Below are 26393 nucleotides of genomic sequence, written 5' to 3'. Positions count from 1 at the left end.
TCTTCTTTTCACTTGTGAGAGTGGTAAAAAAATTCGACCTAGGCTTCTGGGTTCTCTAGTCACCGGCAAATATGATACAAATAGAAATGGTGTAAAAAAATCAGTTCAGCATGGAGACCTGGCGATTATTAACGATCTTTGTGACATTTTTAAAGTGGCGAAAATCAATTAATGTTAAGTTCCTACCTTTGTTTTGCCTAGTTTTTTAATTGGCTGTCATTAGATTTCGTCTGTTGTCAGTTTTTTCTGTTTTTGTTTTTTAATTTTTCCTCTTCTTTGCTCTGGTGCTAAGTCCTTTTATGTAATTTTGGAGTGTGTGGTGCGAAGACCCCGCTGTCATAGGCACCAAATAAATATCTTTCTTATTTTGAAAAAAAAAGTGTTTATCGTGATGACGTTTCTTGAGAACCATTTTTTTTGACAAGGGAAGAGTTATAAACGCGATGTTTTTATAAACAAAATTTAAGCGAATGGGTTTAAAGGTAGTTAACATTACAATGGATACAAGATTCCCTAAAGAAATGACTAAAAACTTAAGTTTGTGCTTCAACAAGGATGATTTTATGAACGTAAGTTGCATCATTCAAAGGCTTAAAAAGCCGGGTCTATGCACTAGCAGACCCATCTCCTGGGGCGTAGGAGGGGTTTGTTAAAGGGTTGGGGTTCCTAGTTCAATTAACTTGACTCTAATTAGATTTTTCTAAATTAAAAATTATCGTTCCCTTTTTCATTTCCATAGATTAACTTTTCAGTTGACAAGTTTGTTAGTGAAAATCGCCAACATATTTCATTGGAAAAGTTAAGAGATGATCTTAGCTTGTATTTGAAGGTTCTGAAATCTTCTATGGTGGAATTAATCAACCAAGATTATGCAGATTTTGTTAACTTATCAACTAACTTGGTAAGTAATTGATTTAAGATTCCGCGTGAAGTCTTTCAATGATAAAATATGAATATGAATCTAATATGGTTGTTTTGTAGGCAGGATTAGATAAATCTATAGGAAATTTGTGTATTCCACTGGGTCAGCTCAGAGAGGAAGTTCTAGTAAGGAAGTCATATATTCCTTAGTCATTTGATGTGTTTCAATATTGTTATCGTATTAGATGGTAAAATGGGCTCTAGATGAGGCATTAAACACTGCTCTGTATCATCTTACTAAACAAAAAGCATTAAGAGATAAAAAGGTAATATACTCATGTATTAAATTATGTTATTACCAAAATCAAAACAATTGATTGTTTTTCATAAAAAATAATTATTTCTCAATAACGTTCTCAAAACTAATGTTGAATGATTTAGTGTCACTTCTGAGTATACTCAAATTAATGAAAACATGTTGAGATGACCTACAGAATGGCTCTCTCACTTATTCTATGTTACATTAACGGATTATTGTTATTACCATATAAATTCTAAAAATTAGTGTTTCATATTTTCAGTTGGTATTACAAAGAGTCTCAACAGTTATAAGCGGAGTTGAAAAACTAGAAAGACTGAGTGAAAATGCACCTTTTCTCAACGAAGACTACCAGTATGTTTAAATATTAAAAAAAGCTTACATTTTCGGACCATTTTAATTTTCCTTTGTATATCAGAAACCCAAAAGCTCCGGTAGAAGGACAAATAGAAAGAATAGCTAATGAATTAATCCATGTACAATTCCATCTAAATGAAATTCCCAACCTTCCATTAATAGAAGATCTTAAACCGGTAAGAGCTTAAATCATTTTCAACTGTGAGACATGACTATACTTATAATTTTTAATATATTTCAAATAGAAAGTTCAACGAATATCGTCTTCACTATATAATTACCTAGACAGCTCTTTTTTGCACAGTCTTTATAATAATGATAGAACCAAGCTTCAGTTTCTCCTGAGAATAAATGGCACCTTAGGACGAGCTACGGATGTTGAAAAATTATTTCTCGCCAAAATCGCTAAGCCCTACATGTTAAACGTGAGTGTTTTGAAAATGCATATTGTTATTTTTTCAACCTGATTGTAATTTTTAGGTCATAAATGAGCAAAATCTCAAAACTGGAATTGATAAAATGTATAAAGATGTTTTAGATTTTATTCCTCTTAAATGTAAACACTTTCTGGAACTAACAATAAATCAAACTGGGTGAGAGCTAAATTTTAATTTAATTCCAGGATTAATGTATAAATGAAATAGCATTGTTGAAAAATAAGCTGCGACTATATCAATATTTTGTTTTTAGAATGCCAGAAGCCATAGCTGGATATAACATTTTAATTAACATAATATTCCCTGAAATTATTAAATGCATAGAAAGCAGAGTACCAAGTATATTTTCACCCGGAAATCCTGAACAATTTCATAAAAATTATTTAGCAAGTGAATTGTTCTTGCAACAATTTGAAAACTTATGTTTAAATGAGCATATTAGAAAGCAAATTCAATCCAGCGAATTTTGCACAAGGTTTACCAGCAAATGGAATTTACCAGTTTATTTCCAAATTCAGTAAGAAACTAACTTCTCTCTTCTAATTCTTCTTTCGCAAATTTAATTTTGTGCTTTTAAAAATTACAGATTTCCCAAAATTGCTGGAACGTTAGAAATTGCTTTGTCAAAAGATTTCTCTTTATCGAATGGTATTTGATTAATTTTTTTTAAATGTGTTTATATCATTTTAAACAGTTTTTCATTGTAAAGGAGCGTGTGACTATCACTTGGAAGTTTCTGATGTTTTGTTTAAAAGTTTCGAAAAATGTTGGAGCCCTGATATTTTTCTCCCGAAACTTAGCTATAGGTTTTGGAAATTAACATTGCAACTTTTAACTAGATTTTGCATCTGGGCGGAACAAATTTCGAATAAAGAGGTGAGTAAGTAAGTCGAAGTAGGAATCTAAATATAATATTTCTAAGATATTTCTATGGTATTTATCAAATCTAGATGATCTCTAGCGCTTCGGGACACACTTTAGAGGGAAATACAATAACAAATGGGCCAACCAGTTTGGCATTTGATAATCGTTTCACTGTTGCAAATTTAGTGATGCTAGTCAAAGATATTGAAACTTTGCAATTAAAGGTTTTTTTTAATTTTTTTAATTAATTTTCAAGCGTTTTAACGTTCTTTTGTTTATTTGAAAGGTGCCTTTATATTTTAACGAAGTTATATGTCCACTATTGCAAGCTCAGGGGTTTTCCAATACAGAGATCTTAAAGAATGGGTTAGATAATTTAATAGAAAAATTATCAAACCTACCGTGTGTGTTAGGAAGTTTAATAACTAAACAACTAACGAGTCTCTGCGGTTCCAACCTAAAGCAAGTTCCTGATATTCCCAGACTCTACCGAAAAACCAACAAAGAGGTAACTGGAAATTTTTCCACTTTTTTTCCCTTAAATTTAAATATTTTCCCATTTTTAGGTGCCGTCAAAACCATCCAAGTATGTAAATATCTTATTAAATCCTCTCGAATCATTCTTATCAACTCACAAAAAGAGTTTGTCATCGGAAATGTACCAACGTTGGAGTTACGAAGTTATTGAAAGGCTAACTGAACAGTAAGTTCTTAATTAGGGGCGTATGAGTCCTGTTTTTAAGGTTTCGAGTAGAGTCCAGAGCCTTAGAAAATTGGACTTGCGAGTCTTAAGAGTCCATAAGAAATGGATTTTAAGTCTTACGAGGCCAATTTGAGTCCAAATTTTCTAAAAGAGTCCTAAATTTTATACTAGCCATTTAAAATCAGAAAAAAATATTTTAACTAATTATTAAATTTATGACTAATTTGAAATTTCCAATTGATATTAAAAAATTACAAACTTAATCAAAATCTAAATATTATTATCACTTTTATCAGGGATTTATTGCTTTTGTGATAAATATCGACTACTTAATAAAAATTAGTTGCAGAATAATTGGAAGCAAAGCAAAAAAAAGAATTGCGGGAAAATAATAGATTCGCCCAGAAAATAATGGACTCGTCGGGTATTTTTCATTCTATTTATAAAAACAAGTCCACTTCGAGTAATTTTTAAGCCTTGGAAAAATGATTTTCAAGTCTCTAGTCAGAGTACCCTACTCAGCCTTGAGACAGCCCTATTCTTAATTTCCACGCTTTGTCGCACCTGTTACTAAATATTTTTACGTTTTATATTTCTTTGTCTAGGTACCTGACAGTCACTCGTGACGTTTTACATTCAGTTAAACGAGTAGAGGATAGCATGAAAATTTTAAGAAAAGCCAGAGAGAAAACTCCTACTTCAGGGAATAACCAAACCAACTTAATTATGAGTGATGATGATAAGATCAGATTGCAGTTGTTGATAGATATAGAAGCTTATGGTCAAAAAGTAAGATTATTTGGAAATTAAAAAGCCCAAATTTCATGTCATTTATTAATTTTTAGATTGAAAGTTTGAACCTTAAATGCGATTCAATTTCAAGTTACGGGCAGTTGAAAGAATTAGCGGAATCAACTAGGAATTCTTTATCGTCAAATTCCTGATAAATATTTAATAGGGATAACGATCAATATCTCTATGCGTTTAACATTGTATTTTTTTTAAGGCATCTTGTTTTCATATAGCTATTACAGAGTTGTAAAAAATTAGTATATAAATTAAAAGATAAATTATAGCGAAAGAAAATGTATTCTCTAGTCCCCAGAGGCTAGTGATTAATAAAATATGGGCATTTTATTTCTTAAAGAAATTAATCTTAATAGCTTTTCTGAAACGTTTAAGTCTTTATTTAACAAGCCCATTTTTAATATAAAAATGTAAATATAAATTTTCAATAAAAATATTTTCATCACTTTAAATTTTCAGTGGGAAAGAGTGCTTGTTGCTCCGTAAACTAACTCCCTTTCAAATTGTTCAGCTGTTAATGTTCCATTTATAGTCTCAAAATTTGGATTAAAAACTGAATACGCGCTTAATTCACCAGGTTTTTTGGGACTTTTCCGGAAATTTTTGAACATGAAATAAAAGGCCGATATAACAAAAAAGACAGCTCCAAATTCAAGAACGACAAATAATGCCATCAATAAACACCAAATAACTATCTTCAAGGTTCTTTCAATCATGACAATTTTCCAATTTACATTATAATCACAGGTATCAGCTTCATTAATTTTAGGGCTAGGCATAGTCTGAAAAATAAAATAAAAAGTTTGTTTTTCAAAACTTTGGTCACTAGAGTAGCCTTAAATATTATTATAGCACTAGAGGCATGTAATTACCTCTCCTTTTTCAGGAATTATATAATTGGTTTCCATTTTTTCAGTTTTTTTCAGATTGTCCAGTTGAGGTTGGAGGTCAGGGCTACAATTGGCTTGAGCATTCTGACTAACTGAATTACTCTTTTTAAAAAAGGAAAGAAGAGATTGTTGTTTGGAAGCTCGATATTTCGAAAGTTTCTCGTTCATTTTATTTTCATGTTTTTCAGACCACAGTCACCACAGACGCGCAAACAACCAGGAAACAACTATGCTTACAGAATGGACAATAAATAGATTGTAATTTTTATATTTTTTCTCAATAAATTTAGTGTTCTTTGGCAACCAAAATTGCAAATTTGCACAAACCTAATCACCAGAGATAATTTCAAGTTGCAAAATATGTTTGCGTATGGACCTTGTTGCCCAGAAAAATTAGTAAAAAGCTGGACAGGAGTCTTTATGTGGTAAAGCAGACGCCAATTTAACAAGTTTGCCATGTACGTTTCGTTCCAAATAATTTATTTATGAAATATTATGTTCCAAAATTACGATTTTGGTTAAGAACTCCAGATGGTTTATATAATATATAATTCAACATATTAGGTTTTTCCAGAACACCTGTATTTTTCAAATGCTAAAATTTTTCTACTGTGACCCAAAGCCGCCATAAGGCTTATGGCCTACCGAGTCTCGACCATAGACATAATAAAGAAATAGACACCTTACGCGGAGTTTGATTTGCCAAAAATATACGGGAGCGATAACTAGCAGACAACCGGTATTTGTTCCGTATTCCTGTGGTACCACGTTTAAGCGACGCCTGTCGATTAGGCGAGAAAATACAAAATCATCACGTGACACGTCACACATGTTCGTGTTTGTAATCTTTTAGGTACTCTGACGTGATTCGCGAATTTTTTGGCTGTGAGAATTTAAAATAAGGTAAATTTTTATTATAATTTTTAAATAAGTCAATTAATTCTTTCAAAACCCAAATAAAAAGCAGCAGATGATCTTATAATTAAAAACAAAAAATTCTAATTGCGAAATGATATTTTGTCAAAGGCTTAAGTAACTATCGGGTTTGTTGTGGTTATGGCTTGTTATGGGAATATTCTGAGATTCTAAATTATAAACAAAAGTAAATGGAATTTTGATGAAAAGGATGATTCTACCTTGGATTAATAATGATTCTACTAAAGGTATGTAGCTATTGTCCTTGAAATAAAATTAGCTTTGACAATTTAAGTCTGATGGCTTGACCCTTCATTTCTAGATTTTTGTCCTTCGCTAATTTGTGGAGTCTGAGCTTGCAATATAAATTAATAACTTTCTTAATGATGATGTTCGATTCCAACTTCAGGATCAAACATGTTCGTGGTGATCTGGTAAGATGTCCATGCCAACAATATTTCGTAATACAGGAAGTTCTAGCAAGACTACATTTCTTTTATAGAGAGAGGAATATCTCTTCATAACAACTAAACAAAATTGGCTAAAAACCAAAGAGATCTTACTCAAATTATAATAACATAATTAAACCTACACGAAATGATCCTTGGTCAAAATTTAAAGGTGAGAAGTTAGCATCACCGGTTTTTTCTATTTCACTTTCAACTGGATGTAATTTCTTTAAATTAAATAAAAAAATTATTTAGACTTTTGTTACTTGTTTTAATTCTATGGAAACCAAACCAGAGTTGGAATGGCTTTTGGTGTGACCCACCTTTTGCCATTTACAATTTGTATATCCCGTTCTAAAAAGTGATCATTACAAATTAAATCATGATTTGAATGTGTCGCGATTTACAGCAATTGTCCATTGAGAAAGTGTTGTAGGTTTTGTTATAAAAAGATTTTAAATAAGAATAAATATTCATCGAAATAATATGATAATTTAATCCTACTTATGGAATGAAACCTTTTCCGGTATTGTTTTACTTGTTATTGCAATGCGTAAAAACACTTTTTCTATAACTTTTTAATAAAAAAAATCACCAAAACGAATTATGAAACATGTTAGCTAACATAAAAGTACTACCCGTTTATCAAATTCACCCCTAAAGTTTTTGCGTCTGATTTTAAACCGGATAAATATTCCTAAGCGTTAGGTACTTCATGGCCTAGGCCAAGCGCTCACTACTCCTCGTAACGTCTCTGTCCTGGCTTCCACAAGCCTTTGCTTCGTAACGGAGACAATGCCTTGTGGAAGGCAGGACGGATACGAAACAGAGAGCCAGTGGGCGCCTAGTCCAAAGCGCCACTTAAGTTTAGTGGCGCTTTATAAGTAGGATTAAACTATCATATTATTTCAATGAATATTCATTCTTATTTAAAATCTTTTTATAACTATAGGTTTCCCTTATCTAAACCTACAATACTTTCTCAATGGACAATTGCTGTAAATCGCGACACATTCAAATCATGATTTAATTTGTAATGATCACTTTTTAGAACGGGATATACAAATTGTAAATGGCAAAAGGTGGGTCACACCAAAAGCCATTCCAACTCTGGTTTGGTTTCCATAGAATTAAAACAAGTAAAATTAGTCAAAATAATTTTTTTATTTAATTTAAAGAAATTACATCCAGTTGAAAGTGAAATAGAAAAAACCGGTGATGCTAACTTCTCACCTTTAAATTTTGACCAAGGATCATTTCGTGTAGGTTTAATTATGTTATTATAATTTGAGTAAGATCTCCTTGGTTTTTAGCCAATTTTGTTTAGTTGTTATGAAGAGATATTCCTCTCTCTATAAAAGAAATGTAGTCTTGCTAGAACTTCCTGTATTACGAAATATTGTTGGCATGGACATCTTACCAGATCACCACGAACATGTTTGATCCTGAAGTTGGAATCGAACATCATCATTAAGAAAGTTATTAATTTATATTGCAAGCTCAGACTCCACAAATTAGCGAAGGACAAAAATCTAGAAATGAAGGGTCAAGCCATCAGACTTAAATTGTCAAAGCTAATTTTTTTTCAAGGACAATAGCTACATACCTTTAGTAGAATCATTATTAATCCAAGGTAGAATCATCCTTTTCATCAAAATTCCATTTACTTTTGTTTATAATTTAGAATCTCAGAATATTCCCATAACAAGCCATAACCACAGGTTCCACAACAAACCGGAGTTACTTAAGCCTTTGACAAAATATCATTTCGCAAATAGAATTTTTTGTTTTTAATTATAAGATCATCTGCTGCTTTTTATTTGGGTTTTGAAAGAATTAATTGACTTATTTAAAAATTATAATAAAAATTTACCTTATTTTAAATTCTCACAGCCAAAATATTCGCGAATCACGTCAGAGTACCTAAAAGATTACAAACACGAACATGTGTGACGTGTCACGTGATGATTTTGTATTTTCTCGCCTAATCGACAGGCGTCGCTTAAACGTGGTACCACAGGAATACGGAACAAATACCGGCTGTCTGCTAGTTATCGCTCCCGTATTTACCCCCCGTAGAATCTTGGGTCTATTTCTTTATTATGTCTATGGTCTCGACCGAATGAAAGCTATCTGCTCGTTCAAAATTATCTCTGCATAACAACTGAAAGTTCAACTGGAAAACCTAGAAATTCAAAAGGTGTTTGCTATTTCTTCACATATTTATTTTACAAATATTAAAGGGAATATAACCTCAGGTATTTGGTGTGGAACACCAACGCTTGCAGCTCTGGCCGCTCTTGCCTTTCGCTTTAAAAATGTTTGGCGCCACTGTACAGGGAAATTTGAAAAATTGAAGGGGTCTTCCGTAAAGATTGCTTTGCAGGTTATATTCCCTTTAAGGCGGATGGCGCTACATTTCCTAAGCTCGAAGCCTATTAGATCACCGACAAAAGGGACATGTTTCGCTGGTAGTAATTTCAATTGACGCTTCAATCTTGCAGTAGAGAAGATGACTGGATGGAAAATGCCCATATCTGTAGCATTGAGCCCTCCCGGCATGCACTGTATTTTTGATAGGGGCCAACGTTTTACCTGAACTCTAGCGACGAAAAAGAGAGTTATTTCCAAGGCTTCCTTTAAATATTTCTTAGCAATGGGAACCGCGTTGTGTTTGATGATTTCCTTTTTGTTACAGATTTTATCTCAACATTGTCACGTTCTTTTAATAATTTTAATTTATAAAAGAGAAAAATAACTTGTTAGGTATTGGTTTTTAGATACAATATTAGATAATATAACCAAGGATCCTATATGTTAGAAGGATAGGTAGCCCTCCGGCCAGCCCGTGTTTTCAAAACGCCGGCAGCGTCGTCGATATTAAAGGGAATATAACCTCAGGTATTAGGTGTGGAACACCAACGCTTGCAGCTCTGGCCGCTCTTGCCTTTCGCTTTAAAAATGTTTGGCGCCACTGTACAGGGAAATTTGAAAAATTGAAGAGGTCTTCCGTAAAGATTGCTTTGCAGGTTATATTCCCTTTAAGAGAGCCTCTAAACGTGGGACGTGACGGATGTCTTGTTTATATTCCCTCAAGGACCAATTTTGGCGGTGCTTCCTCCATGTTTTGTCCTTGACGGAATCTAAAGACGGACTATCTATCGCGCATGACCCACCGACGGCGCTGCCATTTTTCATCCCTCGCCTCATATCCTTCTAACATATAGGATCCTTGATATAACAAGATTTACCTTCATTTTGTGGAATAATTTTCGAAAATTTACTATATGCGTGATCATGTTGATCTTCAAAATGTTTTAAACTAAAAATCCATTATAATAAAAAACTAATACAAACTGAAATCAAATAAAAATTTCATCCATTCTAAACTACTCCAAGATCCAAGACGACCGATTGTTTAAATTTTGGTTTCAATAAAGACCCGATTGAGGGCGACGCTTAAGGCGCCCCTACCGCGGAGCAAAGGATTTCCCCTCCAGTCAACTTCTCTACTCCAAGCTTCAATAAATGGGTGGGGTGCATTTGGCTGACTCCCCATTAGACCGACTTTTCATTTGGCCGACTGCTCATTTGGTCGACTTTTCATTTGGCCGTCTACCCTTTTAGCCGAAATTCTGGTCGGCCAAATGAGCAATCCATTTGTCCGACTACTCATTTGACCGACTGCTTATTTGTCCGACTACTCATTTGGCCGACTGCTCATTTGGCCGACTGCTCATTTGGCCGACTGCTCATTTGGCCGATTGCTCAGTCGGTCAAATGAACGGCTCATTTGACCGACTGTTATACTATAGCCTGTCCTATACTATGTCTTTAGTGTTAGGTTGACTTATAGAACGGGCAATGTATTCTAAGTATTGGCGAATCGCACTCACTTCGCTCGAGCGCTGGGCGGTATTACCGACCTAGAGGACAGTACCTAGCCAAACGCACCTAGTATTGTCCAACCGCCAAATGAGCCGTCGTCCAAATGTGCAGTCAGCCAAATGAGCAGTCGATCAAATGAGCAGTCGGACAAACGAAACTCTCTCCAATAAGTCATCCTTCCAAGAAATCGCCAAGAAGTAATATTTCCGAGAGCCAGGACCTGCAAGTCACTGTTTATATAGGGCTTGTTAAAATAAAGGAAATGTTTCACCTTTACGGCAGCTAGGAGCAACAAACACAAATTTCATTGGACGAACGTTTACGCTGAAGGTTTTACGGAAAGGGGAAGACAATTTTCGAATTTTCCCCTTCCGACGGCAGCAGGCGCTAAACCAATGAAAAATGTACAGAAGAAAATGTACGACTTTTGACGGGTTGCGTTCTCGTAGTGTGGGATGCTGTGTTTGTTGCTCCTTGACGGCAGAAAACGAGCGATCCCCTTGGCGTTCCTTTTTAACCAGGAAGCTTTTTTGACATATTCAGGCTTGGCAAAAACACGATGTTCTGTTTACGGGTGAAAAGTTTCCATTATTTCCACAAGCACTATAATAAGCGGGTCCTGGCTCTCGGATAAATTACTTCATGGCGATTTCCTGGGAGTATGATTTATTTAAGTGCCTATTTTTTATGTCTCGAATGTGATGCGTCTTTTTGAAGAGCGCGCCATCTCACGGCAAGTAGAGGCAGTTTTAAAGGTTAAATAGAGACACCTTTTTTCGATGTGGTTGCAAGTCCTTCTAGGGTTAGGTGGTTTGTGGATAGATCAAGTGGTAATTATCATGTAGTATTTTTAGATAGCACCAAATCAGCCATCTTTGACTAACTAACTCGGAGATCTTTTCGGTTTGGGTAGATAAGATGTCACATACTGCAATGACGGTGAAAAACCTTTAAGACAATTCTTAGTTCGGCGACCTCTGACGTTCGAAATGAAAAACCAATTTGTTTACTTAGCACGAATCTAGACTAGATAAAAAAATTCGAAACTTAAATTTCGGGAATTACACGATTTTAATCATGAGTTTTCAGTTTATTTAATTATTCATCATCCGATTCCTCATCATCGTAGATTATATAAAGGATTTATATTTGGAATATCCAAGTATATGATAAGAGCAATTTCTTATTTCGGAAGGGGTAGATTATTACGGCTGGCCAGTCTTTTAGTTGGACACGTTAGGATCTGATAGATATGTTTAAAAACTAAAAAGTTGAAACAAGACAACGAAATAGACTTGTGCACAAGCGTTTAAAAAGATAATAAACACTCGGCCGAAGTTTCGGCTACCTTCATGGTGGCGTATTTCATTTTACAATGACTTAAATACCAATCAATAAAAAACAACTCGGAGATAATAAGACTAACCTTAGGATTTTTTTTATTAAAAGTTATTATTATTATTTTTAAACATGTATATATTTTTTCCGATTATTTAAATATTCAATGCCCAGACCAAAATCTCTATTTATTGATAATTTTTTGTTTTTATGATTTTTAATGAGGTATATTTAATTCTACATGGTTAAAACTATTATTGAAGCAGATTTTTCAGAGTTAAGGACACGGAGAACAAAAATTGATGCAATGAATTGGAAACTGTTTATGTCTATTTACTTGAGTAAAATTATTGAGTAAAATTAAGTGATTGAGAAAGAGTGTCAGCAATCTGTAAGGACTAGTAGCGTAGTCCTGTAATCCCAAGCGTCTGAGAGGCAGATAATTTGGATGGCCGTGTGAAAACGACCACCAATCGCCTAATGGGTGGTTGTCATACTTCCACCAAGGGTGCTCCGTACCTCTCCCTAAGTATCCCCCGGCTGGCGTGGCCTTTACACATATCTCACCCCTGATTAATCAGTTAGACGAGCGGACTAAATGTTGTCCCGCTGTAAAGTCTTTTCCGGAAGACGAAGAACCATCCTCTGTAGTCTGTAAACGAGGGTTTAACTTATGCTTAGGTTTCTGGACGATTGCTGTAAGGGGTTTATGGTCCGTTTCATTGAACACATTTGAAGTTACTATGTGTCAGTGAAATATTTTACAAGCAAAGAGAACACCCAACAACTCCTTCTGGGTTTTTGCGTAGTTCTTCTTGGTTGCGGTTAGGGACGTGGATGCATATTCAACAGGTATATCGTCCTGTAGGAAAGCCGCACCGATTCCAATTGAGCTGCATGGCATCAACTGTAATTTTGCCTGGGTGGTGAGAATTAAATGCTGCTAGGAGAGGAGTAGTTGACATTACAGTTTTTAGTGATTCATATATACGACCTGCAATCTTGGGTCACAGTTGAATATTGCGTCTTTCTTGAGGAGAGCTCGAAATGGGAGGACCTTTTCCGAGTATGAGGGGATAATTCTGGTAATATTTGCAAATCCTGTTTGTCCTCCGGAGGGGGCAGCTCAACAAAGGATCAACTTTGATCTGGTCTGGCGTGATGATATGCCCAGGATATTTTATTCTTGTGACAACCAGTTGAATCTTCTTTGAACTGAAAGTCAAACCATTTTCACGAGCAGTCTATAAAATACTCGTAATTGGTTATGTTCTGGAATATTTCCAAATGCAAGTATGAAAACATCTGTAGCTATGCGTGTGTTGGTGAATTTGGAAAGGCTCGATACATTGCATGTTGGAAGACCTCTGTTGCAGTACATATACCATAAGGGAGTCGACCCAAGCGAAAGGTTCCAAACGGGGTTGCAAATGTGCATAAATGTGAGTTATCTTCGGCTAGTTCCACCTGCCAGAAGGCACTCTTCGCGTCCAAGACCTAAAAAACTTGCGGCCATATACTTTAGAAAAGATTTCTTGGGCGGTAGGATACGGTAAATGCTGAGCCTTAATGGCCGGATTGAGCTTGCCAGGATCTATGCATAAACGTATACCACCATCTGGTTTGAGTTCAACTATCATAGGATGCAGCCACTCTGTTGGACCGTGTACTGGAGTGATGATTCCGTCTCTCAGAATCCGCTGAAGTTCCTCAAAGACTGTATGCTGTAAAGCATGAGACAGTTTGTGTGCTTAACATACAGATAGAACAGCATTAGGTTTTAAATTAATTTGATACTTAGTTGGTAGCTTTCGAATTCTGTCAAAAGGTATCTCCTGGGATCATGTATCGGTTGTGAAATATTGACGGTAGCCGAAGAGGGTGCAAGAGGTTCTGATGGAGCTAGTTTCATACGTTGAACTAAGGCTAAGGCCGTCAATGCGTTTGTGCCCAATATTGGAACTGTTTTAGGAGAGGTAATGTAAAAAGTCAGGAGTTGCTTAGCTGCAAATGAGGCACATGAGAAGTTGGCTATGCCCAGGATCGGGACATCATGCCCAGTGTAAGTCACTATACAGCGAGATGGTTTTTTCAGGGATTGTTTAATAGGAAACGGTCCATATATGTACTGTGGCAGAATGTTAACTTGGGATCTGGAATCTAGTTTGAAGCTAATAGACAGGTTATTCAGATTAGTACCATTCTTCTTCGGCGGCTGAGAGACAGGGGCGGATTAACCCTTTCGGCGCCTTTAGGCACAAAATTATTTTCCGCCCCTGGGCATTGTCTAACGGGTTGGTCAGCTAAGTAGGGGCAACCCACGTACTTCGACCGTGGGGCTTTATCACAGTTTTGGCGCCCCTAGAAAAATGGCGCCCTAGGCACGTGCCTACTTGGCCTAATGGTTAATACGCCCCTGCTGAGAGACATGGATCGTGGGTAGCATCACATACGGCCGTCTGTGTATTTATAGAAAAGTCCAGGTTCTCTTCGGGTTGAATACTTGAAGGATCCAAAAGTCATCTTAAGGGGCCTCCAAAATTTAATATATGGGCCTCCAATTTATTTAATATCAGAAAATTCTGTAATTTGTTTGCGAAATAATTTATTTATTTATTAATTTTTCAATATTCAATGCCAGTGATTCGCTTAACGACACTGCTGTTTTTATTCCTTTCAAAGGTACGAGTAACTTTTCTTTGACAGTAGTTTATTTTTTAGTATTAATTGTTCGCGAGCGCTACTATATCCAATCTTTTATTTTATCTTTACAAATAAATGGTTCTTAAACTTACTTTACTTAGTGTACCTACGTACATTCATTTTCGTAAAGTTGTAAGTTCCGAAGTACATGCGAGGTACCGAAGGAATGAATATAAATTGATAGACTGGAATTCAGTCGTAGCAATAAGTAAATAACCACTCATTTGTTAAGTGTTATCGGTACACAAAAAAGGATCAACACACACTCTAATTTTTTCGTCGCGTACCCATTTTACCTAAAAATTGCACCACTTGCTTAAAAAAAATTAATTAATCCACGTGGACGGATTTAAAAAAAAAGGGGTGGGGGGCCTCCAAATGGTTGGAAATTGCTGCCGTGGATGGTGATATAACGAATCGACTACAGCTGGCATAGCTAACATAGGTGGCCGTTCTAATGCAGCATGATTGTTTGAAGTCTCTTAAGATCGGCTTGGCAAATCGCGATAGTTTGGGTGATAATAAAATTTGGATGCGCGTGCTTGGGATCTTAGCTCTCAGGAAGTCATCAAACGGTTGATGCACCTTCAGTGGCGTAGCCAGGGGGGGGGGGCACAGGGGGCACATGCCCCCCGAAACGTATGGTCGTACGTACAAATATTTTTATTTTTTTACTTTTTTTTCAATGGTGTGCCCCCCCCCCCCCCCCGAAACAAAATCCTGGCTACACTACTGTGCACTTTTGGTGTACTATGAAAGGAAACGTAACGGTGAGAATCAAGATTATTATAGGGTGCATAGTATGCATCGAATGTCGTATGAATATGGTCTAAAGATGGTTCTTGCTCGCCATTTGTTAAAGGAATGATCAAGGTATCATAAATTCTTCGGCCTGCAGGGCCCAAAGTGTACAAAAATATAGCCACTTGGGTACTTGCGGTTTCGTTAGAAAGTTTAGATGCCGCTGGATAAAGACTTCCAAGTGATCAGGTCGACGAAAAGTTGACACCATATTGTAGAAAAGGTGTAAGAGATCCAGGAATAGTTGCTTCAATGAGTGAGACTGACGATGGTGGTGATAAGTATTGTTACGCATCCCGAATACTGTTGTAAGGTAAAGAACAGAGATTGATTACATAAAAAACAAGGTAGCCTTGGCCATAATATTAGCCTCATCCCCATCTCTTTTCTCTGGGGAACAATGTATAAATGTATTAGTTAAATATGGCGGGGCTGGTAACAGATCTTTTTATAATTGATAGAAATTCAAAATCTTTAAAGGGGAACGGCCAAGCATTTCCAAATATCGCCATATTTGCATATCAAAAGATCAACAATCCCTAACACTTAGAAACGATAATTCGAGTTCCTCTACCGGATAAAAAATATGGAACTTTCTCTTCGCGTGTCGGTGCTGTCAAGTGGATAAACCGTGTTAATTAGGTAGCGTCTCCTGTTGAGATACTTGGCCGTGCGAGCGAAGCGACCGAGGAATATGCTTCCGCCCCAGCTTCCGCGAAGATGTCTGACCTTTTGATACCGCTGAACGTTTCAGGAGATTCGCTGGTTCTGGGATTTCAGAGTAGGGTATAAGAAGAGTAACCGTATGGTGTCATTTTGGTCCGATTTTGTGGTGGGCAAAAGATTTTTCCCAAAATGGCTGCCTGTGACCATTTACTAGATAAATTATCGATAAGCAGACGATTTTATCAGTTTACTCTCTTTACTCCCGCTTTTGAGTAGGAGTTTAAAGTGTAGCATTAATACTCAGAACCTGGACGAATACACTCTTTTACGAGCGTATCGACCCCCCTTTACAATCTCCCATGTGGCGGCCGCCACCGCCGTACTACCTCTGCATCCACTATTGAATTTTTTTCCCTAACGGGTCCCCTCCCCATGTAGTCAAGCTATGGATTCCCCCACGAATATTCTCCGTAAAAGAATCTATAGATCGCGGTGTAGAATCATTCTTTTTTGTTGTGCAGTTTTTGCCGTAACTCTCAGCTCTGTTACTTACTGTCCCAGAAACTTAATTAAATATTTTCGCATAAATAGGGCCCTTTAAAATATTTTGTTTGGTACAAAACAGAGGACTACACGATTTTAGATTACTAATTGGCGTTCAAATAAAACAGCTTCAAGTAAACCGCCAAGAAGTAATATTTCCGAGAGCCAGGACCTGTAAGTTACTGTTTATATAATGCTTGTTGAAATATATACAAATAAAGATAACGAATGTTGAAATAATAGACGGCGGTGTTGGATCGGCGGCGCTAGGCTCTTGTGAAGATCTCACCAATTCACAAATGACTCATAGAAAAACATTTAGATTCGATTTTAAAGCAAGTGGCGGCTCTATCATAAAAAGCCCCTGTTATTAGAGATGGCAAAGGAAGCTAATATTAAAAATATCCAAATGATAAAGTCGTCAGAGATCCATTGTAGACAGTAATATAGTGACGGCGATCCTGTGGGGGCTCCGGGGCTCGAGCCTCCGTAGGGAAAAACATACGAGGGTAGAGCCCCCAACAGAAATAAAATAGAGGATAATTAGCAATAGAGCGTTCTATAAAATCGGTGTGGTGTGCTTTCCCCCTTTTGAGTTCGGAGGAGGCTAAGGTTTGGCCGGTTTTTTCGTGTTAGAGAAAAATATTTATCTAGCAAACCCTTAAGAAATTGAGAGCAGTCGATTTTTAGGAGTAGCGTAGTTGGAAGCCTAGGCTTCATTAATTTCCGGCTTTCCGCGCCGTTTTTCTTATTTTAAATGATTTTTGTAATAAATGTATGATGGTAAGTAAGCAAAATACTAGTCCCAAATCCACGGGTTTAAAAAGAAACTTAGATCATGAAAATATGCTTAACCCCAAACATACTTCAACACCTAGGGTGCCTCCTACAACTCCTAAAAGGTACGTCTCTAAACTATTCATTTAAAGACCGGACATAAGCCGAATTCTCTTAAACCAAAGAATAACAAAAGTTGTTAGTCCTGCTGAACTAGCTCTATAGTCTGTATGAAAAGTTTGACCGTTTATGGACCTATTTTATAGAACGCTCTATTAGGGAAAAATTTATAATATCGCGGTCCGAATTCAGTCTTTCAACAGAAGTTATTTTGATATTGAAGATGAATTGAAGGTAACATTAAGATGAAATAAGTACAAAATTGATTTTGATAGATTGTTCCAAACACAACGTCACGTCGTCGTGTACCCTGTTTCAATTAATTATCTTGATAGCCTAAAATACCTTCGTAATGCATGTGGCCAAGAAAGGCTTAATAATCTAGCATTTCTCCATGTACACAGATATTTTTCTGAAATGGTGTTGTTCTGAATTCAGTGTTGTATGAGGTTTTATAAAGAACATTTTTTTAACCGTTTTTTAATACAAAGTCATCTAACTGTGGTTAGCCCCTCGTTTTAAGTATATATTTGAATTAAAAATAATGGCCTAGGCCCCCCAGGAATGTTTTCCGATCGCCGCCGTTATTGTAGAGTATTTTAGTTAGACAACTTTTATACTCTATTTAGTGGACTTTAACCTTAAATTTATATCCCGTGTAAAACTGTAGTTTGTAATTGCTGTAATTTATCTTATTGACCAATTTACAAATGATCCAATCAACGCGAGGGGTACCTATAAGTACCGCCTTTTTGATTTCGACGCTAGCGACATCTATTGAAAAAAGAGCTACTTCACGTCAAGCCACCACTTTCTTTAACACTTATTTATACTAGCGTATCTAAAAATCGAACCTTGAATTGCGTTATCCCCGTGAAAGTATCTCCTCATCCCTTCTCATCAGGGCCGTGCAGAGGGGGGGGGCAAGGGGGGGGCAAAATCCCCGGGGGCCGGGGGAAAAGGGCCCACGAGGGGGGCCCGTAGCTGTAGGGCCCATCGAAGAAGCTCAAGGGGGGGGGGGGTGCAAATCAAGATAACTTGGGAGAAGATTTCAGGGCTCAAGGGGGGGGGGTGCAAATCGAAGGGGCCCGCGAGTAAGTTTGCCCCGGGCCTCAGGATACCTCTGCACGGCCCTGCTTCTCATACGCGTATTGGCCTATATCTAAGGTAAGTATTTTTCCCGACTAAGGTAACAAAAACCAAAAGGCAAAATGAAAACTGTAACGTCTTTACTATAGGCTAGAAACTTCTTACAAATTATACATGTTTTTTTTCCTTCAATCATTTAAAGATACCTTTCAAACTTCAAAAAAGATAATTAGTCACTCTACAAGTTACAATGTTGATATTCCTAACAAGAATTAACCGGAGTTGATGGGGGGGGTATTACAAAAATGCACGAATGGAAATTATAAAGTAGAATTGACCAATACGTAGAAAGCACTTTTCCGAATTAAACTGCATAGGCACACGAAGGAAATATCCTTCGTTTATGGCTGACACGTATTTCCCTCATTTATTTCCAATTCTTCCTCAATATTTTTTTTAAATAAAACTTGTATATTCCTAAATTGAATTTAAAAAAAACTAAAAACCAAAATTTGAAGCGTGATTTCAAATTTAAAGCTAGATAGATAAGATATATAAAATTCGGTTTCGCGTTTTCCGGGGGGTTGGCGAAACGCGAAATCGCGAAATCCTCAAAACGTACGCGTAAATAATAATATAAGAAATATTAAATCATGGCACTTTTTCTTTAAAATTAATTAAATGGCGGTTCATGTTCCCGACATGAAATTAAAATACTAGATAAAATAGTAGAGAGAGAGAGAAAAAGAGGTGAAATTTGATACACATTCGATTCAAGTAAAACTATTCAAAAAAAAATGAAATTAAATCAACGAATGATTATTGAAATTTAAAAATCACAGTTAAGCGAAAAAGGGATTTTGCGTGTTTACTGTTATGCCCAGCATTTATCTCTCGGGCGTTCAATCGCGATATTTCTTTTAGTTACGAGAAATTGACTACTGTACGAAGAGTATAAAATATAGTCCCTACTGATACGGCTATTTTTCCAAGACAACGTGAAAAATTTATCCGCGATTTTTTTTTTATCAAACGGGCGGAGGTCCGTTGGGGTACCTCAACATTGGGTCGAAAGATCGGGCAAAGTTATTCGTCAGTACGCAACTGAAGTCTTCTTCAGCCATAGGCAGTAGGCTAGCCACGCCCAGAAGTAGTAGCATCAGGGCTTGGATGGGTAGGGAAGCCCTGGCCACCCTAGCTACGTATCGGTAACATCTGGTGAATCGGGAAGCCGAAATGGCCTCGGCACCATCGTCGCTGTCGCTAATTAAAGAGAACACGAAACATTAGCTCTGGATAACCTTGTAAAAATTTCGCGTCAAAAGGTAAGATTATATTTATGTGCCACATAAGTGGGTCAGTTTCCTGTCTTCCAGGTGTTAAATATTTAATGACAGGTAATTGTTGAATGACCAAACATTTTTACGTTGATACATAAGCCCAATACGAGCTCTTTGCTAAAGGTGCTTCGAACTTTGGGTATGACAGTAAATGTTTTCGTTATTACACTGACACGCTTGTGTAACATAATTATAGTTAAGGGTATTACGTTTGGTCCAATTCAGGTTTTACCGCTTGAAGGTCACCTTCCATCAATTCTTCGACCTATGGAATCAGAATTTTCCATGAACGCAACGTGAGAATGGTGAACTTTTTAGAAATCTCAACTTAACGGGACTTTTAACTTACGTGATCAAAATCTTCTTTTTCGACGAATCCGCGGAAGGTTACCGCTTGAAGGGAACATAATTCCCTCAGCGCCCTCATGCGTTCGGTGACGTTCTCCAGTCGTGACCTGGCTCGTCCGATGACGCCCAAAGTGTCCGGTAATACCCGTTCTTCGTCTTCCGCTCGGCTCGTAGAGCCGGCTTCCGATAAAGCAATGTCCACCGGACACGATGGCGTGAATGGAGTGGCCACGAAAAGTTGACCGCAAGTATTCCTTAATGATTCTACCTTAGGTTCGCATCGGTCAAGTTCCAGTAAAAGTTCCTGAGGGTCGAGAAGGGAAAGGATTTATTGACCGTGATTTTCACAATTGGTACAATCCCTACTTTAAATTTGTTATAACGAATGGAGATGGCGTTTTGGTCCAGGGTCTCGTCTCCGCGGAGGGCCATGTCATTGGCTTTACCATGTCGGTCATCTAGCCAAGAACTGAGCTCCTCGATCATCTCTTCGAATTCAGAGCACTGAAGCAGCGCCGTTTGCAAGAAGTTTTGCCAACTGACCGCCGCGTGACACACGCCTTCCCAACGACGGTTGAGAGACCCCAGACGAGCCTTGAGTATTTGATCCTCGGAGGTCTCGTCACTCGAGGACGAATCGTGATCGTCAGCCGTAAGTTTCGACCTGTATGCGTCAATTTTCCTGATGACCTCTTGGCCAGCTAGATTCAGTGAAAGAACGTCTCCGTTTCGTTTCTCCATTTCCAACAGAAATTCCTGCGAGTGATAAATACACGTCGGACCATTTCTAACGACTTAATATATCGAAATTTTGACCTGGTGAAGTTTTATCAGCGCCTCCAGCTTCTCTACATCTCGCGGTGGATCGATCCAACTCGACCTTTTGTTTTCGGCGTAAGAAATCCAAGTTTCGAGTTCGTCTATGTCCCTCAAGATGCTGTGCCAAAGATCCGTTCGCAAGTTGATCCGCCTCTCTTTCTCAATAGCGTCCATTTGCAATTTCACCCAAAGCGCGATGATTTCTAAGTAAAATATTATCTTAGAACAAAGTCACGTATCTTTTTTCGTAGGCTAACTTACCTTGAGTGGTAGTTTGAACCATCGTTCCCGTCTCTCGTTGCGACAAGGACTCTCCTAGATGTTGAACGACGTCCATCGTCGAATGACAGGCTGCTAAGAGCCGGCTCTGTTAAACGATCCAGATAAGTTACAAGACACACGGTTAAACTCTAAACTAAATTAACTTACGTAATCGGCGGTACTTAATTCCGGTTCGATACTGGAGGTGGTAGGAGGCGTTGGACAACGCAACATTTCTTCCAGAACCCGAAGACGCTCCCGAGCTTCGTCCACGGCTGAGCTAAACTCGCGGGACAGACTGTCGTCGTCAGAGGCAACCGAGGATGGATCGTCTACACCTTAAAGACGGGGTTTAATTAGTCTCAAAGATTGTAAAATTGAATGGTGGGCTCAAGTACCTTCTAATTGGGATGTTAAACTGTCGACATCCGTAACATCCGATGATGGGAATGCCGTGGATGACGAGGAATTCTCGCTTTTGTATGCGGATAAAGCTTGCGTCATCATTTCCTTTTGTATGATCTCCACTACTTGCTGATTACTCTCGTCTTGTATAATCTGCGTGTGGTCGTAATGTCACTTCTACTTCCCTCGAGGTTGAAAATATTTTCAGTAATTACCTTTAATTTTTGGATGTCATCCATCAGCCTTCGACTCAACTCCTCCCAGTACAACTGAACTTCTTTCAACTTGTTCTGGACGTCATCGGAGTCGGATGGACAACTGCGCTCGATCAAATAGAGGGCGCTGGTCTCCAAGAATCTAAGTTTGCACTCGTTGTTTTCCATTTCTAAGAGATGTTTTTCGAGCGTTCTGATTTTCATGTCAGTATCGGCATCCACGGAATGTTCGGTTTGGATGATGTACAAGTCCAGCTCCGCCAGCCAAACCATCAGAATTTCGCGTTGCGCTTCGAACTCGTCCCAAACGTCCATGTTGTGCTTTAGACGTTCCAACACGTTCTCTATTCGTTGGAAAAGTTCGTCCCATCGAACGTTGGCGGACCGGAAACGATCGCGAACAAGGATGGCCACTGACCCTTCCGTTCTAGTTAGGTCACGGTAACAATTAGAGGCGTCTTCCAAAAGTGAAGCGTTTTCTTGGATAGAGTGTTTCAGGCTCTGAAGGGAAAAGTTACATTGGCGCGAAATTGAAAAAACGTTTAGGGAAATAAATATTTAACTTACCTCGAATTTCCGAAGTTCCTCCCTCAAAATTTGCATTGAATGTAAAGACGCGTCCGACTTGGGATCAGAGCTATCGTTTTCCATCAGAGTTAACCAGTTTTCGAGTTTCGCCAAGGATTCCATAGTTATTTTTAGTTTTGTCCAAACATCTCTTATCCTACGGTACAATTAAAACACTTCAAAAACAATCTCTGATTTTATTGATGGCATGAAAAGTTTCTTACCTGAATATTTTTTGACTGCTAACCGTGAGAACCGATTCGTAATGCAATCTAGTAACCGATAGGTTTCGTTCCAAAGCTTCGACCGTGGAATCGCCACTCTTGGATTTTAAATCGCCGAGTTGATTTTCAATCTCTGTTAACTTAGGATCGCAACTACCAACATCATCTTGAATTTTCTAAATTGGTTTTTGAGATAAATTAATACAAAATAAACCTCAATGTAAAGCCGTGGAGAGGTCAGTGCACTACCGGTTTTTTTTATACTCTTTCAAGCCGAGAAAATAAATATCACTCTTCTGTTTCGCGCCATCTATACTGGTACCCAAACGACATTGGAAATATAATAATTTTTTGTGTACCAATATAATTATTTGGATTTCTTAATTAATTGTAGTAATATTAGAAGTTTTTTAACATATTAACCGGTTAAGATTAAATAGATGACGCATCTTACTGTACAGTCTTTATTTATTCTACCACAATTGATGAGCTAAAAATCAAAGCGTTTGTTAGTTACTTGCGTATCCGTGACAAAGATATACAAGTACGCTGACCTCTCCACAAGAAGATACTGGTGAAGTCGTAGAAAAACTGATTAAAGTCTCACCTGCACTCGCTGTAAAAGTCTGTCCGCTTCGGCTTCGTTGCCTTCGCTGAAGGCGATATGTTCTTCAAGTAGATTCTCCGATTGCCGCAAGCATTCTTGAATCTCGGATAATTTCTTTTCGATGTTTTCTCGGCCATCCTTTAATTTCTTCGCCGCATTCAACCTCGAGTTCAATTCCTTTTGGACTCGCTCCCAAGATCCAGTAACGCTTTTCAAGATCAACTGTATCGGCGACGTATCTTCGTTGTCCGAAAAATTGTTTAACATCCGGTGGCCTCTGGCCAATATTTGTTCGTACACGTCGGTTTTGTCCTCCAGTTCTTGTAGTAGATCCTAAAAAAAATAACGTTAAGAATATATTCCTAATTAAAATTATATTTTTTTCAGTATTTCAACTTACTTGTTCCAGAGTCTTCAATCGAGTTTCGGCCTCCAAAACGTCGGTCTTTACAATTTTCTCAGTAACCCTTTGGATCCATCTCTCCAACACGGCCGAATCGTCAGTCATTCTATCTCGCTCTTCCAGTTCCCGTTGAAGGCGATCGGACAGCAAGCATAACTGACAGAAAGAACTAGACCATAGCTCGTACAAACGGTCCAAACGCGCTCGAAGAATGACCGTGTCCTCCACTTGAAGCAAGCTTTCGAGACGAGCAATATTTTGCTCGATAATCAAAATGGCGGAATGCGTTTTGGCCAGCTGGTCTTTTTCTCGTTGGGACTTCTCAATTTGGTCCATAAGGGTGCAAGGGGACGGCGTGGTTTTGATGTTCTCTACAGCCTTCCAGGTAGTTTCTTCCACTTGAACGATACTCGTCTCTAGCTCAACTATTCGAGATTTAAGGGAAAGTAAAAGTTTGCGCCTTTCATTGACTTTGTCCGTCAGATTTGAGAGTTTCCGCTTTAGCGAATTTTCATTGGATGTAATTGAGTTCCTAGAGCTGTCGTCTAAAATGGTAGATAACTGTCCTCCAGATTCGACAAGATCAGAAGAAAGGGTTTCTTTCGATTGACAATTTCTTAAGATGTCCTGAACAAAACGTATAAGACAGTTAAATTTGATAAAAATAGTGGAAAATGAAATAGCGCCTTACATCAACTTTCTCCAATTCCTCATCAATTCGAGACAAACTAACGGCGTTATCCTGACCAATCAGATCTTCGTTAGTCTGTTCGAGATCCGCTATCCAAAAACTGAGCCGCTGTTGGGATCCCAGATAGAGTTGCCAACGATTAATAATATCTATCACAGATTCAAGCCTCTGAATTAACAGTGCTTCCGTTGTAGACCATTCCTCTTGCAATACGCCGAGAGACTCGAGCAGGGATCGTCTAGAATTTTCGGTGTCCAAACTGGAAACCAAAGCATTACCCTCGTTCATGACGCAATGCAACAATGGACTGTGAGAGTTGAATACGAACTCGGTCACCTGTAGTAATTAATTCGGAAAAATTAAGTTTATAAGTTATTAAAAATAAAAAGAAATACGTACTTGAACGCGACACAGTTCTTTCAAAGCTTCTCCATAATGACTAGGTAAATCGTCACTCAATACGGCGTTTACTTTTCGAATTACATCCATTAACCTCTGGCATTTCAAAAGTACAATTTCGTAACTGCCACTAGTACATTCCTCTTGTATCACCAGTTTCTGATACTTTTCGCCTAAAGAATCCCTAAACGTCGTCCAGCTCGAAAGCAGACTTAATACTCGCATCACTAAAGTGACGTCCGGATGACGCTGCCTGGCCAACAAGTCTTTGAGGATAAATAATTCAGCTTGTTGGCCGGCCATATTATACAGAGCATCTTCCATGGACAGACGCTCCTGTTGCAAAAGATCCGGAGTCTCTGGCAGCGGTTTCTCCAGCAACGCCAGTCCGTTTCTTAGGTTGTCTTCGATTCGGCTCACGTCTTGGGTCAAAGAATTTTCTATATTGGTAGTCGTTAAGGTGTCGGTTCGTTTCTGCGAAATGATGTCTCGTACTCTTATTAGTTTTCTTTGGGCCCCTTTCAATCGCGTGTCCAATTCTTTCGAAGCGTTGCTTCCCATTAAGTCGGAATCGTTCATGTCTTCGCAGTTAGATGCTGCCGTTTGAAGTTCCTCTTGCGTCGTTTCACCATCCTTTTGTATACTTTCCAGTTCTTCCATCGTTACCGGAACCCTAATCACTGATTGAACTTGCAACGACACGTCATCCATCCACGATTCGACGGTAAACATTTGGGACTCGAAAGTGCTCCAAAAGGCGCATAGATCTTGATACCTCCTCATCAGGGTTCTAGCGTTGGTTTCCGCTAGTTGCCATCTTTTGTTCTCTTCTTCGGATTCTTTGCTCAATTGCACTTGCAAAGAGGGATTTGACGCCGCCATCATTTCGGAGTTTGCGGAGTTGAAATTGTTGAGTAAATGTTTGCTCTCTTCAAACTGCCTCAAAGAGTCTTGGAGAATAGTGAGGTTGAGAGCTATTTGGTCTAGGTGCGTAACTGGGGCCACGCAAGAGCTCTGTTGTTGTTCTTGCTCTAATAGGAACGCGTTCATCGCCGAGCAAGCCAACAAGTACGCTTCCCATTGCTCCTGAAACCGTTTCAAATACTTGCGTAGATCTTCCACGCTTTGATTCGTCGAGTTCCACAAAGATTCGACCCGATTATACGACTCTCTAGCGTGTTCCTTGACCATGTAATGTTTTGCCCCACTTTCAACCTCTTTAGCCAGACCTTGGAAATTATCGTACTCTTCTTTCTTGTCAGTAAGCTCCACCATCAGCTTTTCCGTACCGTCTAGTTCAGCTTGGATACCATCCAATCTCAAAGAAGGAACTCTACTTTCAGATTTCAAGAGGGATTCCTTTTTCTCTTTAAGCCAGTTGCTCCAATATTCGGCTGACTCTTCTACCTTGACGTATTTGGCAACCATATTCTCTTGGATTGTAAGCTCATTGGTTACCGTCGTGATGTACCGCGTCACCCTGAGAATAAGCGACACAAACTGTTCGTCAACTTCTTCAGTTACTTGTATCGTTTCCAAAATTCTTAATTGAAACTCCAGCTCCGTTCGTAACTCCTGAAAATATTA

The 26393-nt window shown here is 38.1% G+C and overlaps 3 protein-coding genes across 8 annotated transcripts in view; 1 reads left to right on the top strand and 2 right to left on the bottom strand.

The window, feature by feature from the left end:
- Positions 1–386: 386 nt before the first annotated feature.
- Positions 387–4735, top strand: Cog2 (conserved oligomeric Golgi complex subunit 2). The gene is made up of 16 exons (XM_090154615.1): positions 387–569; positions 740–901; positions 982–1047; positions 1107–1187; positions 1443–1534; positions 1599–1713; positions 1783–1962; positions 2018–2130; positions 2228–2491; positions 2561–2622; positions 2684–2850; positions 2925–3062; positions 3125–3346; positions 3405–3541; positions 4147–4330; positions 4387–4735. The coding sequence occupies exons 1-16, from the start codon at positions 471–473 to the stop codon at positions 4483–4485; spliced, it is 2181 nt and encodes a 726-aa protein (XP_090010741.1). The 5' UTR covers positions 387–470; the 3' UTR covers positions 4486–4735.
- Saysd1 (SAYSVFN motif domain containing 1) lies at positions 4579–5879 on the bottom strand. 3 transcript variants are annotated; one of them, XM_090154619.1, is made up of 3 exons: positions 5818–5879; positions 5221–5465; positions 4579–5130 (listed from the first exon to the last, which is right to left on the bottom strand). In XM_090154619.1, the coding sequence occupies exons 2-3, from the start codon at positions 5404–5406 to the stop codon at positions 4804–4806; spliced, it is 513 nt and encodes a 170-aa protein (XP_090010745.1). In that variant the 5' UTR covers positions 5407–5465; positions 5818–5879; the 3' UTR covers positions 4579–4803. The 3 variants fall into 3 exon arrangements, with proteins under 3 accessions (XP_090010745.1, XP_090010744.1, XP_090010742.1); XM_090154618.1 differs by lacking the exon at positions 5818–5879 and adding an exon at positions 5566–5671; XM_090154616.1 differs by lacking the exon at positions 5818–5879 and having other exon boundaries at positions 5221–5714.
- Positions 5880–18650: 12771 nt separating this feature from the next.
- Positions 18651–26393, bottom strand: part of Msp300 (Muscle-specific protein 300 kDa) — a 121646-nt gene continuing 113903 nt past the window's right edge. For all 4 annotated transcript variants that reach the window (XM_090154641.1, XM_090154642.1, XM_090154643.1 and 1 more), the window contains 15 exons: positions 24807–26381; positions 24408–24743; positions 23714–24343; positions 23314–23646; positions 22707–22882; positions 22483–22639; positions 21916–22416; positions 21694–21853; positions 21464–21633; positions 21296–21401; positions 21032–21237; positions 20582–20971; positions 20217–20519; positions 20077–20132; positions 18651–19790 (listed from right to left, as the gene is read on the bottom strand). In XM_090154641.1, the coding sequence (XP_090010767.1) occupies positions 19556–19790; positions 20077–20132; positions 20217–20519; positions 20582–20971; positions 21032–21237; positions 21296–21401; positions 21464–21633; positions 21694–21853; positions 21916–22416; positions 22483–22639; positions 22707–22882; positions 23314–23646; positions 23714–24343; positions 24408–24743; positions 24807–26381 (5334 nt within the window). In that variant the 3' untranslated portion in view covers positions 18651–19555. The remainder of the gene's footprint in view (positions 19791–20076; positions 20133–20216; positions 20520–20581; positions 20972–21031; positions 21238–21295; positions 21402–21463; positions 21634–21693; positions 21854–21915; positions 22417–22482; positions 22640–22706; positions 22883–23313; positions 23647–23713; positions 24344–24407; positions 24744–24806; positions 26382–26393) is intronic.

This window comes from Leiobunum rupestre, chromosome 7, assembly GCF_980474605.1.
Source record: "Leiobunum rupestre chromosome 7, qqLeiRupe1.1.hap1, whole genome shotgun sequence".
Classification (NCBI taxonomy): Eukaryota; Metazoa; Arthropoda; class Arachnida; order Opiliones; family Sclerosomatidae; genus Leiobunum; species Leiobunum rupestre.
The sequence above is the reverse complement of the archived record's forward strand: the minus strand, read 5'-3'. Positions and strand labels throughout refer to the sequence as shown.